Source organism: Penicillium alfredii (assembly GCF_028826965.1).
Source record: "Penicillium alfredii strain IBT 34128 chromosome Unknown utg000009l_segment0_segment0, whole genome shotgun sequence".
In the NCBI taxonomy this organism is placed as follows: Eukaryota; Fungi; Ascomycota; class Eurotiomycetes; order Eurotiales; family Aspergillaceae; genus Penicillium; species Penicillium alfredii.
This window is the reverse complement of record NW_026622706.1, coordinates 344396-357814: the sequence shown is the minus strand read 5'-3', so window position 1 is coordinate 357814 and position 13419 is coordinate 344396. Positions and strand designations below refer to the sequence as shown.

At 51.9% G+C, this 13419-nt stretch overlaps 5 protein-coding genes across 5 annotated transcripts; 3 read left to right on the top strand and 2 right to left on the bottom strand.

Moving 5' to 3' along the window:
* Positions 1-887: 887 nt before the first annotated feature.
* NUU61_006045 (EXPERA domain-containing protein) lies at positions 888-1764 on the bottom strand (the record flags this gene model as incomplete). Its single annotated transcript, XM_056656573.1, has 4 exons — positions 888-970; positions 1024-1258; positions 1336-1499; positions 1563-1764. 4 exons carry the CDS (start codon positions 1762-1764, stop codon positions 888-890), a joined length of 684 nt encoding a protein of 227 aa, XP_056509373.1.
* A 590-nt stretch (positions 1765-2354) lies between these two features.
* Positions 2355-4556, top strand: NUU61_006044 (uncharacterized protein; the record flags this gene model as incomplete). Its single annotated transcript, XM_056656572.1, has 6 exons — positions 2355-2467; positions 2523-2557; positions 2635-2704; positions 2771-2938; positions 3006-3355; positions 3406-4556. The coding sequence occupies 6 exons, from the start codon at positions 2355-2357 to the stop codon at positions 4554-4556; spliced, it is 1887 nt and encodes a 628-aa protein (XP_056509372.1).
* Positions 4557-5242: 686 nt separating this feature from the next.
* On the bottom strand, positions 5243-7132 carry NUU61_006043 (uncharacterized protein; the record flags this gene model as incomplete). The annotated part of the gene is made up of 1 exon (XM_056656571.1): positions 5243-7132. One exon carries the CDS (start codon positions 7130-7132, stop codon positions 5243-5245), a length of 1890 nt encoding a protein of 629 aa, XP_056509371.1.
* A 368-nt stretch (positions 7133-7500) lies between these two features.
* Positions 7501-9223, top strand: NUU61_006042 (misato family protein; the record flags this gene model as incomplete). Its single annotated transcript, XM_056656570.1, has 5 exons — positions 7501-7572; positions 7623-7825; positions 7880-8318; positions 8378-8892; positions 8962-9223. The coding sequence occupies 5 exons, from the start codon at positions 7501-7503 to the stop codon at positions 9221-9223; spliced, it is 1491 nt and encodes a 496-aa protein (XP_056509370.1).
* A 2147-nt stretch (positions 9224-11370) lies between these two features.
* On the top strand, positions 11371-12594 carry NUU61_006041 (uncharacterized protein; the record flags this gene model as incomplete). The annotated part of the gene is made up of 2 exons (XM_056656569.1): positions 11371-12166; positions 12218-12594. The coding sequence occupies 2 exons, from the start codon at positions 11371-11373 to the stop codon at positions 12592-12594; spliced, it is 1173 nt and encodes a 390-aa protein (XP_056509369.1).
* Positions 12595-13419: the final 825 nt, after the last annotated feature.

Genomic DNA, 13419 nt, shown 5'->3' with positions numbered 1-13419 from the left:
CCTTAGATCAGAGAGCACATGGACCACAAGTATTTGCTTTTTGTTTTTTGGATGATCTTTTTTTTTGTCCCGGTTCGAATGACGATGGGCGAGGGATGTAAACAATCCAGATAAATCCAGATAATCCGCTGACAGGACCCGATAAGCGTGGATCTCTCTGCCCCCTCCACTAATCGGTTGCTGGGAAACCAGGGGGCGATCGCCGATCGCCTCAAATCGACGTGTGATCTGCTTCTGTCCGTTTCATGCAGGGAATAATCTTCTGATCCTCGAGACTTGTGATGTGGTCTGGTGAATGTTCGCTTGATGGTCACCAATCCTCGGGATTCTCGACATCACCCTCTACCCAGAGACAAAGAGACAAAGAGAAAACGAGGGACTACAGGAGGGAACGAGATGAGGAAAGATCGGAAAAGAAAAAAGAGAAGACGGGGGGGCACTCCAGTTTGGCGCGTCAGGTGGTGCAGCGTCATCGGATTGACCATCACAGCCCATGTCCATATGATGCGGATTAATGAAGAGAGAAATCCCACGGTTCGATGAGATTGAATTTCTTCTATGTTCTATGTTGGACAAGCGACTGTTCTTGAAGAGGCTTTATTATCTACTTCAGATGTCTTTGGATAGATCCATGGATAGCTATGATACAAGCCTTTGAATACCGTCTGGAAACCCCTTTCTATTCAGTTTCTCTTTCGTTTGTTTTCTCTATAATGTTTGTTTCTTTCCCTTGGGCTATGAGGTTAGGGCCATATACTCATATATTTTCGCCCCGACAATCTCGGGTTCTTTCTCCCAATCTCAAACCCGACCAGCGCCTTAGCCCTCATGCGCGCCCAACGCCTCCACCAAGTCGGCCCGCTGTGGCGAATAAGACAGAAAATGCGCTATTGTGTTTTACGGCCTTCAGCGGACTCCTCATGTTTTTTCAAGGCTGCCGAGATCGTCGTGATGCTGTCAAAGAGATAGTCTGTGCAAGTAAGCAATAGTTCGGTGCAAGGGAAAAGGAAGAAAGAAACATACAGGATGGCACGACGATCCAGATGAAATTCATGAAGAAATAATATACCCAGAAATAATATGGCTCGGGTCGGCAGTATGCCCGCCCGTGGACATATTCATCGAAGAGACTCGTTGCATAGTACAGCGCGTCGCCGTAGAGATGGCTCATGCAGACGATGACCTGGATGGCGTGGCGCAGGGAATGGCGATTTGCGATCAAGTATGCAACGACAAAACAGAGAGGGCCCCATATCAACTATAGAATTGAATGGGATCAGAGAACACAGCCTTCACATTCATGGATATATCCATGGATCAATGTCCGGTACTCACCACAGTCATCGTCTCCATGCACAGCACCAGTGTGTCGGCAGTCATGTATCGAGAGTCGGACAGGGCATACTCCTTCCATAGTTGCCCAAAGAGATCTTGGGCCGATGCCATATGGTCATGGTGAATCATGAAGTAGCCCTCGAAGAAGCAATGCAGACTTCCCGCTGGAGATTATGCTGGTCAGTCCCCTGTCTTTTCGAGTACAGCGTGTTCAACCAGAGTCATACAAAGCACAAACCACAAAATGGCAATTCGATCTGCCATCCGCAGGGTCGGTCGCACATAACTGACCACCGCCAATGTCACCCCCAGGAGGACGATAGATGCCGCAGCAGCCAAAAAAAGCAGCTCAAGGACTGGTGTCTGGTTGGGCGAATAATCCGCAATCTTTGCCCCTAGGGGATAGTAAGGGTGAGTGAGCTCCGCCATTGCTGAGGCAGTTAAGTGTCAATGTCCACAGGTGCATAGAGTGTGGGAGGGCAGAAGTGATCGAATGGATTGTTTTGCTTGACGCCCATGTGGAGCTGGGAGCCAATGAGGAGCTTCATTGGCGATCAGAGCGAAGTTGCAAAACTAATGATTCTGTTTATATTGCCTTGTGACAGAGAATATGTACGCTGGCTCAAGACTGTGGAATAGTACTCCTTCAAGAGAAGATGCGGCTTGTTTTTTTTTTTTTTTTTTTCATTAATATAGCCATGGTATGGTGTGGTGATATATACCAGGAGATATACCCATACATTTACACATTTACCCCAACTATTTGATCATGGTGACCCCTTGTTTGAAGTCCACAGTAAATATCATCTTTTAATCTGGTAAGGGAAAGATCTATATTTTACTACAATAGACACTTTGGTAGTAATTGCCAGTAACACAGACAAAGCACTGGTCGAGTGAAACCAGTGCCTCAGGCGCCCATACTCGAAGGTCCCCCTGTGGCTCGGCCCCTCATGCGATTGCCGTGAATCCCCGAACTTCCAGGACTTCAATGGCGCCCGGATACTCTGGACTTTCCCATGGCATCTGAATCTCCCACAAAGCCCTCGGGCATTGGTTTTTCACGTTCCCCCATGGAGTCGCCGCCAGGCATTGCCGCCTTGTTCGTCATCCGTTTCGACATCAGGACCGGGTAAGTGTTACTCCCAACCGCGAAGCTGCCTATCGCTGACGCGCCGTGAGCACAGATATGTGGTTTCGTGGAAACGCACCGTACCGGGAGGTGAGTAAACCCACGCCAAATCTCGAGGCGACCTCATTTCGATGCGCGCGCGAAGCTGACACAATCCGGTCGGATAGTTGATGTCGAAGGGGTGGTCGAGTACAAGTCGCTGCCTTCGGGACTGCACCATGTGACTGAGGATTTGGTGTATGTCGCTCTTGGTCTTGCAAATGGTTTAGATTGACCTTACTGACCCATTCTCGTCTGCGATAGGTACTTCGTCCATGAAGAGTATGCCGGAATCAGCTCGTTCCTCAACCGGCCTGCGGCCGAGGCAGAACGCAATGCGAACATGTTTGCCATCGGAGTCCTCGTCCCTCTTAGCTCTGGCAGACTCGGCAAAAGCTGGAGACATGCTCCGAGACTCAAGGAGCTCACGCTGTGCGTCTTCCCCGGTAGTCCTTCTCCATCCATGAGTCCGCTACTGACGTTCGAGGTTACCGGACAGGCAATACGCTACGAACATGTCGGATGATCAGCCACTGTCGGACTACTGGGAGGCTTTTCAGATTGGCGGAGCCGACTCGGCCGCACCGGATTCCCCTGTTGATTCACCCGTCAGCCTTCGATTCCGACCTGGCGACAGACCTGAGGCCCAGCATCGCAACCGCGCCTTCAGTGACGCAATAGTGCTGGAGACATTCAGGCCGGCCCTGACACCCTTCCATCCTGCGTCGTCGCTCCCTGACTTTATCGATTGCTTCGGACCATTGATATTCCCCTTGTACAGGGCAGCCTTGCTGCGCAAGCGCATCCTTTTCATGGGCGAGGCCCCGGTGCATACACCTTGCAACTATGGTAATACTTGTCTACATACAGCATACGACCCGCAGCTGACCCAATTCCAGTCTATGATCTCTCTCTGTTGGCATCTCTGCCGAATTCCCTTCTGCAATTACTCCCAACGGACCGCACCCCGCCACTGCGTCCACGTCCACTTTTTAATATCGGCATCCATGATATTCCTTATCTCGCTTCCTTCGACACCACCCGAACATCATTCAATTCCGAAAAGGATCCAAGCTGGATTGCCTGCTCCACAGATAGCGTGCTGACTATGAAACCCGAACTTTACGATGCACTTGTTTCCCTACCCCCGCTGTATTCACGCCATGCCGCTGAGCGGACCTTCCCGAAAATCTCCATGATGCAGGCGGCCACCAAACACACTCCAAACCAATCCGTACAGCTCAAGGCAACCCAACGGGACGCGCGCCGGTATGGAATGCTCCGCCGAGGCCTGCGCCAGTTCTCCCAGGACAGACTGGTCTCTGAAGCAGAAGATGACTCCGATACCGACTCAACCCTCTCATCGAGTCCTGTCGTCGAACCCCAATCTTGGGCCCGGCTCGCGTATACCTCATTCATTTGGTGGGCCTCTGCCGGCGAGAACAGGGACGGCCTGTCCGAAGAAGAAGAGGAGCAACAAATCGAGCAAGACACCCGACTTCTGGCAAGCGTGGAGAGTCTCGCCCATCCCCCCTCTAACTCCATTGGCCGTCGCTCAATCCACCCCGAAGAACCAGGCCAACAACCCGCGGAAATCGCGCTGGTAGCCTACTTCCGCCGCCTGACCACACAGATCTTCGTCACGCTGGCCGGCGCCGTTGCACGCAACGATAGCCGAGACCGCCACGAGGACGATTTCGGTGACACATACAATGACGCACCGTATCAAGACGACCCGGCCGATGACGATACGGACCTGTCTCTCTCCATGCCGCGGCAATCAATCCCTGGAGATGACGGCAACACGCCTCTGCTGCGGCAAAGGTCCAACGCCAACATCTCCTCACACCGCCGTTCCAGATCCGCGCAGGAGCCTACGGAATCAGACGACCCGGTCACGATTACCATTGCCGATATGGCGGAGATGGGCCTCGACATGTGGAGTGCCACAGACCGCATCTTTGCTGAAGAGCTGGTCTCGCTATGGTGGGGACGGTCTGCCCATGTAGACAGCGCACGCATTAGGTGCTGTGGCATTTCAATCTTGTAACTGGGGATTATAAATCTGCAATTTACCGGCGTCGTACTTCAATCGTCTTTGCCTGGTATCTGATATCATTTGAGGATCGTTTCTTGCTCTTGTTTCCCATGCACTTCTTCAATGTCTTCGGTGTCATCTGTATATATCTCTTGTCTTTGATATCGAGTCTGGCAACATGTGTGACAATACGGCAATATACATCAGCATTCCTCTCAAGAGAAAAATCCAAGTTATTGCATCTGATGTACACCTTAGAAGACGCGAGAGAAGAAGCCCAAAAGTAAATCGATAGGAGAACCCTTACATGCAAACCTATGCTGAGGTATATGCACAGAAAGGAAGCAAAACAAAGGAGACCAAGAAAGAAGGCATGAGAGCGAAGTCGAGAAAGGGCAAAAAAATAATCCAAAGAGGAAAATGAAGGAGAGTAAATGCATATAGAGTAGAATGACACTGGAACGCCACAGCTAAACGAAAGACGGGCCAGACTAAAGCAGAATTATTACTTCCAAAGGCTATGCAAAATAAAAAAGAAAAGCAAGCATAGGTAAAAGATTGTGAACCAAAACTGCAGATGCAAAAAAATGCAATGCACCAGCGCCGGGGGGGGTATTTGAAAGAAAGAACAAGAAAATCGGCTGACCATCCTGAGGCCAGAAAGAAAAAAATTCACAGACATCGAGCCCTGAGTTGCATTACCTCCGGAACATACGGACAGGAGCACTCAGGTCCCTGCGTTCGCCGAGATCGTTCTCGCTTTTCGAGTCGGCACGCAGGTTTGGGATATGCCTGGGGCCTCGGGCAGGCGTCGCGTTCGATCCACCGGAAGAGCCCCCTGCGCGAGCTGCGCGGCCTGCCTCATTGGCGCTCACGGATCGCTGCTTGCTGCGCGCTCGTCCTCGCCTAGCCCGAATCTGGGCCAAAGCCTCTTCTCGGTTGATGGGCGTATCGGGAACGGTGCCTTGGAAGCTGCCTCGTGACTCTTCCTCTCTTCGGAGAGGGACCCTTTGGGAAGCGGAGTGGTGGTCGTCGTAATTCTCTCTTTCAGCACGTCTCGTCGGTCGAGCTTCCCTGGACATCGGCGCGTCCATGTGATCATGAATGGCGACATCCGACGGGGTGGCACGAGATATCCTGGCTCGCATCGGCTCTCCGGATGGGGTGTGAGATTCAATGACCGAGTCACGGTGGTCATTGGCCTGGAGCTCTACCTCCTCGGATGTACCGAAGGACTCCATCCGTAAAGGGCGAACATCATCTCGAAGGGGTGATGGAAACGTCTTGAAGGTACCGGTCTCCGGAGAGAATGTTACCAGAGGCTCGGCGGGCATCTGCATCGTCTCCGGTGGGTCTGCAGGCTCAGCCTTCACAACAGGCTCGAGCTGTTGATGGACAGGGGTGGGAGGGCTGGCGTCGGGAGTACGGGTTGGCCCAGGATCAATTTGTTGAGCACTGGCTTGCTGAGCTGCTTCAAGCTGAGGCTTTTGAAACTTTTCAAAGTATTCCGCGTCATAGATATAGCGGCGACCCTGGCTCTCGGCAATACGGCAAGAGCATCGTTCAAATTGACACTCTATGTTCAGGAAATGTACCATTTCCTCTGCCTCGACGCGACGTCGCTTTTCGTGCTCAAGCTTCTCTGTCAGATCATCCAGCACATCTTGTTCCGTATCGGACAGAGATGTAACAGGCTCGACATCGGACTCCTCGCGCTGAGGGACACAGTCGGACAATCGCTGTCTCTTGGGTGGTGTGGCCTCTGCAATTTCGCTGGGCTCCACTTCAGGAGCCGGGGATCGGACGGAGCCTGCAGCGGCTCTTTTCGGTCTTCGTGGCGTGGTCAAGAAGGCAAGGTCGCCTTCTGCGAGCGACAGTCGGCCAAAGTCCTCTTTCCGAATTTCATGGGCTCGGACTTCCAGTGTGCTCGAATGGTTGTTGGCTTCTACAGAGCGCAACTTGCCTTTGAGTACTTCAAGCTCTTCAGTAAGACCCGCGAGGGCATATGCGCGCTCAAATGCGTCCTGCTTCGCCTTGTCTTTGGCATCTCGCTCAGCTGAAACTTCGTCTTTCAGGGCTTTGACTTCGGATTTGGAATGTTTCAGTTCTTCTTGCGTCTTCACCAAGATTGATCCTGCTCTAAAAGCTTCCTTTCGGGCTTTGCGAATTTCCTTCTCGAAGATTGACCGTTCATGGGCCTGGCGCTCTTTCGTTCCGTGCAGTTCCTCGAGCAGTGATTCGAGACGCTCGCTGATTCTGCGCTCCCGCGCCTGGGCCTCGGAGAGCTCTTCTTGAACAGTGGCTAGAGTAGATTCGGCTTCTTCTCGGCCGAGGACCGCCCTTTGCATGGCGGCGTGGTTGGCCGCCGACGATTGTGCTGAGGCGGCAGAGCCCTCTCCTGACAGACTGTTGAGGAAGGCGACTTTGGCCTGTACTTCAGAGACACCTTTGGTGTTTTTGTGATGGAGTGTCAGGAGGTCTGATGGTAGCGAGGGCGAAGCGGGGATAGTTTGTTGATTCATCCGTTCCGGCGATACCGGGTGGAGGGCCTTTGAGGGGCTGAGGATGGGACGCGTTGGAGACTCCATCGCGGGTGTTGAGACAAATAATGTATCCAGCCGGCGAAGAGGCAGACGTTATAGGAAGAGCATCTCAGGAAAAAGGAAGAATCAAGGCGAGAGAGCGGAAGAAAATCACCGTTGGAGTTGGGCCCAGTGACGCACCCACACGGTGTGTTTATTGCCATCTTTGGAAGGATCAGGTGACCGTTGCCCTGGACACCAGTGGTGCCTCCCCAATCAGGCTAGCGCTGTCTCTACCCCTCACGTGCGGTGTCTCGCCTTCATCGGGTTTAGCGCATCATCCGAGTCAATGTCTGTGCGTCTGCCATAGCACCCGTGGAAGATCACGATCTACTGAAGAACTGGTCTCAACCGAGTGACCTCCTCGTTTCGACATGCATGAGATTGTCACGCTGCAGCTGGGTCAGCGGGCGAACTACCTAGCCACTCATTTCTGGAATCTGCAGGTAGTGCCCTCCCCCGCGGTTCAAGTCCCGCTTCTCTGATATACAAGCAGGAATCGTACTTCACATACAATGAAGGAGAGGAATCCCCAATTGATCATGATGTCCACTTTCGACCGGGTATTGGGGCAGATGGCTCTGAGACCTACACCCCCCGGACCGTAATCTATGATCTCAAAGGCGGGTTTGGGACTCTTCAAAAATATAATGCGCTTTATGCAATGAGCGAAGACCCACCGGCTGGTCAAGGCTTATGGTAAGGCTTGAAGTATGTTGATCATGAGGTGTTCACTATCTTATCTGGAGGCAGGGATGGTCAAGAGGTTGTGCAAAAGCAGACCCCAATCCCGCCAAGTGACTACCAGAAGAGCTTGGATGAAGGAACTCAAGCTCCTCGACTCACCTCAGGAACCGTGAGATACTGGTCCGACTACAACCGGGTCTTTTATCATCCACGGTCCATTGTACAGCTGAATGAGTATGAGTTGAACTCTCAGATCATGCCATTCGAGGACTGGAATATCGGCGAAGAGCTTTTTAATGACCTCGATAAAGAGCATGACCTCTTAGACCGCGATCTCCGACCATTTGCCGAAGAGTGTGACCAGCTCCGGGCGGTGCAGTTATTTACGGGGTCCGATGACGCCTGGGGCGGGTTTGCCTCCCAGTACATCGACAGATTGAGAGACGAGTATGGAAAGAAAAGTGTTTGGGTCTGGGCAATCGAAGATGGCACAAAAGTGCAGCGGGTAAGAAAAAACACCTTGACGGCTGGGGAAAATGAAGGATGTGTGTTTATTCTTTGCAGCATCACCAGTTCAAAAAAGATACCAACAAGGCCCGTTCGCTTTATTCGATCTCGCCACAGTCGACGCTTTACGTACCAACCATCGACATTCCTCAGAAACTACCCAGCTATCTCAATGTTGATCGCCAATCAGAATGGCAAACCACGGCTTTGATCAGCTCGGCTCTTGAGACAGTAACATTACCCTCACGCCTACGGCCGTATCATGATTTCGAGGCCTCGCTCGCCGGAGATGACGGGACACACAACATCTTCGAATTACAGTCTACCATCAATCAAGATTTTCTTGGCCGCAAGAAACAACCTTCCGAGAACGAAAGCTCCTCGAAAACCGAGACTAACTTCGATATTGATTTCACCTATAACGAGGACGAAATCAAGCCTGCACACATCTTCAATCAAGTGCAGGTCACGCGTGGAAATGAACCCGGGCAAGATGCGGCATCGACGGACGACGGTGACACTGGGCGCCTTCGTAAGCTCCGATTATACAACTCGGAGCCCATGCTTCAAAGGTATTGTGCCAGACACTGATCAAACTTGATGCACGCAATGGGACTAACATGACATACACCATTTGACAGCTACCACACGCCACTTCGTCTTCCGATCCTCGATAGCTTCCCGCATCACATGTTCCCTTCCCCTAAGTCCGAAGCTGGCCTTAATGTGTTTTCCGCGTTGACTGCCTCGACTCGAACAGCGGAGAGAATCAAGGCAATCCAGTCGACCGCGGCTCGCATGGTATCGATCGATGAGCGGGAAGCAATGGTTAATGGACTGGGAGAAATCCGTGAGTCTTACGAGACTGGGTGGAGCAGCGGCTCCGATGAAGAAGATGATTAGACCTATTTCTAGATACCTCATTGATCTCTTGACAGTCAGGCAGTCATAGCTACCAGTCTTGGCGTCTGACTCGAAGAATATCCTCCGGGGATGTCGCCTGTCTTTAAAAGCGTTGTGGCGGCGCCCCATGTCAGAAGCTTCAAACTTAGTCTGCTTCGGCCATTTTGCAGTCTTCAATGCTTGATTAATAGAAGGCTGAATCTTCTGAAATTCTCGAATCCCAACTCTGTATGTTTTGTTTGGATTAGGCCATTTTGATATGTCTTGGTGGTCCCAGTGAAACACAAATCAAGTGACGCATCTTTCTGGCACATCTTTCTCTCAGTCTCATCGCTCTGACTTTCTCACAATTCCGAAGACCGGGGACCAGGTCTCTTCGGCGCACACGAGTCCCATGGCTCAAGAAGGGGTGCCCCGCTCCATTTTATTGTCAGCGCACCAAGCCAGGTTGGTCTAATTGACAATTCCCAGCGACCCGGGTGAATATGAAACTCCCAGGTGTCTAACCTCAACCATATTGCACAGACAATCTGTGGCTTCGGGCACATAGCGAGGGTATACTCGTGGACTGTGAGACATGTTGGCTTGGAAGTCAAGCCAGAACAACAGGGCACACCAGCATGGATAGCGCATTTGAACTCACTTTGACATCATCAAGTCGGTATCTGATTGTCGACTGACATGACACCAATCGTGGATCAGCACCTATTCTGCTCCGACTCGCTTGAGTCCCATTCCCAAAACATGGGCCTTTTGTGCGACAATTGCAAAGTGAAGAGCCTAGGACATCCACTTCTGAACGTCACCCAGTTCCTCACGGGTCCCAAGTCCCGGTCTCAAAGACAGGTAAGGGGTGGCTGTCACGTAACGTTACTTGCATGAAGCACCTCAGGAACACAGTGCAATCCCAATCGACTCCAAACAGAGATGCTGTCTGTAGTTCTCTACGCCAGGCCTCGGCGAGAGAGCCGAGTTCCGAGCGTTCTGGCTAACCTATCGCTCTGGAAATGAAGGGGACCAACTGCAGGAACTCGTGGAATGCATGAGCGACCAAGTTCAAAGACCATGAGGCCTGATATCCGGGCTCAGGCCAATGCCCAAGTATCACAAATCGTCAGCTTCCTCTCCGAGTGGGATCAGATCGACCTCATGGCAGCTTGATCTTGTGAAAATCAGTCTTAGTTGTACGAAAAACCATGACACCGGATTCCATTGGCTTGGATTCCCACGACAGATGGCATTCGCGGTGTTTTCCCGCATGAAGCAAAACATACATGTGGCAGTGATATCTATGGATACATGTCTGGGCTTGACTACCTGGAGAATTTCTTGCAGAAATCCCCGGGTCATGATGTGCGGACAATTTGTAATAGAACGAGAGGCAAAAATGAAAAGTCCTATTCAACTGTCCTCGCTGAAAGGCAGGATGGGAAATGCCATGGGCACTTTCTTGACATGGATGCCATGACTCCCCACCTGGTTGAGCCATTCCTTGGTCCTTTTTGGCATCGCATGGTGGCAACACCGAAAAACAGACATCATTGGCTCAATCTCTGTTCTGCTGAAGTGTCAGTCTCTCATCCCCTTTCTGTTGAGCAGTGTGTACCCTGGTTAACTCTACAATCAGGACAATTCATCATTGGGTGATTCTCAGAATCCATCGGCGAGGCAACCGAGTTGGTATACTTGCGCTAAACTTCCCGTCTGCATCGAGACCCAGTATGTCATACATCATGACCAGTCTCCATGGCAAAGTACACAGAAAACCTGCTGGCCGCTGGAAGACTCGCCCATTTTGAGCCTGGTTACCTTTTCAAAAATGGGTGGCACTGTTGAATTCAGCGTCTTTTGGAACCAGAGTCGTACGGGTTGCTTCTCAGCCCGGACGAATCAAAGCAGAACAACCGAGCATATCGAGCAATCAAGATGAGGCAATCTAGCATCGTGGCTCGAATACATAAATCAGCTCGTCGCCCTGCTATTCCCTCAGACGTTGTCCTGGAATTGGGGTGTGCCAGCTTCTCGGAACTCTCTCGCTAAGGTCCCTACAGTCCTTCGTTTAACGGAAACACTGCATCAGCATCGTTTGCCTACGCGAAAAGCTTGTCTAGGTGTTCCAGCTTTCTTTAGTTCGTGTGATTGCCAGGATGTTGGGCATTTCGGCCGTCCTGGTGTACGCCGCGAGCCTGGCTTCGGCCCGTGCCGTCATACCCAAAAACTCTGCTGGCGATACTCTCGCAGCTCGCTGGCTGGACCATCATCCCCTTGAGATATGGCCGTGGCCAGAGACCACGCCGTGTGAGGCGGATGCTCCACCACCTGTCGTGACTATTCCGCCGCCGCCTCCTCCTGTTGATTTCACGACTCCATGCGAGACGGAGACTTCTCTGCCTCCGCCTCCACCACCAGTCTCGACAGCTCCTCCTCCTCCCCCTCCTCCTCCAAGCTCTATCCCTCCTCCGCCGGTATCTAGTGTTCCACCTCCTCCTCCACCCCCTCTAGTATCAAGTGTACCGCCGCCGCCGCCACCGCCGCCAAGCACTATCCCCCCTCCACCACCTCCGCCGAGCTATATTCCCCCGCCCCCTCCTAGCTCCATTCGCCCTACGCCTCCGGTATCTAGTATACCGCCGCCTCTACCTCCTCCTCTAAGCTCCATCCCTCCTCCGCCGCCGCCTCCGCCGGTATCTAGTGTTCCACCACCTCCTCCCCCGCCAGTATCAAGTATACCGCCGCCACCACCTCCAGTATCTAGTATACCTCCGCCGCCGCCGCCGCCGCCGCTAAGCACTACCCCCCCTCCACCACCTCCTCCACCGAGCTCAATCCCTCCTTCGCCTCCGAGCTCTATTCCCCCTCCGCCCTTCCATCCAAGCTTTACGCTTCCCCCTCTACCGCCATTCACCACATGGACCACGTCATGGTTTACCACAAGCTGCCCTGGTATGTCAAACACACAGTGTGTCAATGCTATAGCATAACTGATCTCTATAGTTACATGGACTACTATCACGAGCGGGTCAACCGCTATTACCCACCCGGTTACCCAGACCAGTTCTTATATGCTCACTTCTGTTGTTACCTGTACCGAGTCCTGTGCTCCGCCTACGTCAGTGCCAGCTCATACTCTTCCGGTTGAATTCCCGTCGGCTGCTCCGTCATCCATGCCGACTCCCAAGCACCCTGTTGAGCACTCATCGTCTGCCACTTATGTTGGTTCCAGTGGGCAGTCATCGCCCGCAACAGTCTCTACATCTACAGCTGCGCCGTCTCCTTCTTCTTCGCCGAGCTACAACGGCGCCGCTTCTCAGTTCCACAAGTCCTTCGCGGGCATTCTCCCTAGCTTTGCTGTTCTCCTGGCATTGGCCTAAGCCTTTCTGGATATTGGAAAGTCCTGGGTTGAATTGAATCTTGGTGTCCCAACTTTCGGCACAATCGTTTTCTATATTATCCATTACACCTATTATTCGAAAATATGAAGAGAAGAGGGACCTTGTGGGGTTCCGGAAACAGAAATATCAGAAAAGAAATTTTGAAAGTTAACGGTTTGTTTGGATAGACAATTCAAGTTCCTGCCCTAATTGAGATCTGGCAGAATGAGGTTATTAACAGCCGTTATAACGGTTGTTCTGGGGTGATGGCATCGGTTTCCTAATATAGTTACACCTAGATAGTTCATCGATCGAGTCCCTTTGTTGCAATCACATTAACATGTTTTGTGGGAGTCGTATATGATGGACAAACGAAACTGTTTGTGACGCGGTGGGAAACAAATAAATCTAGCCAGATAATTGCTTTCAAGAGCCTCAAAATGTGGTTGTCTCAAAAATGCAGCTCGACAGGCGTGGTTTAACATTCGTCGCCTGAGGCCGAAACAATTAGGGTTGTTACATAAGCCGCTATCAGATGGCAGTGCAAACATGTTTGCATACTGAGGACCCGTGTCCTCAGTAAGAGAGAGCTTCTTCGAGATTCCAGGTGACTGCCAAAGTGGCCACTGTATCCTCTCCCGCCCTGATGGCCTAGCTGTTAACTGGCTTTCGACTTCCTTTCCCAATTTATTATCCGCCCATTTTATTCGACAGCCGACTGCACTCCAGCAGCTTCATAAGTACCTCCCGTCTGGCGCGCGGCCAAGCTTCCGCCCGATCCCTTTCGGCTCTCTGGTGGAGCATCTTTGATTTTGTGTCGATCAG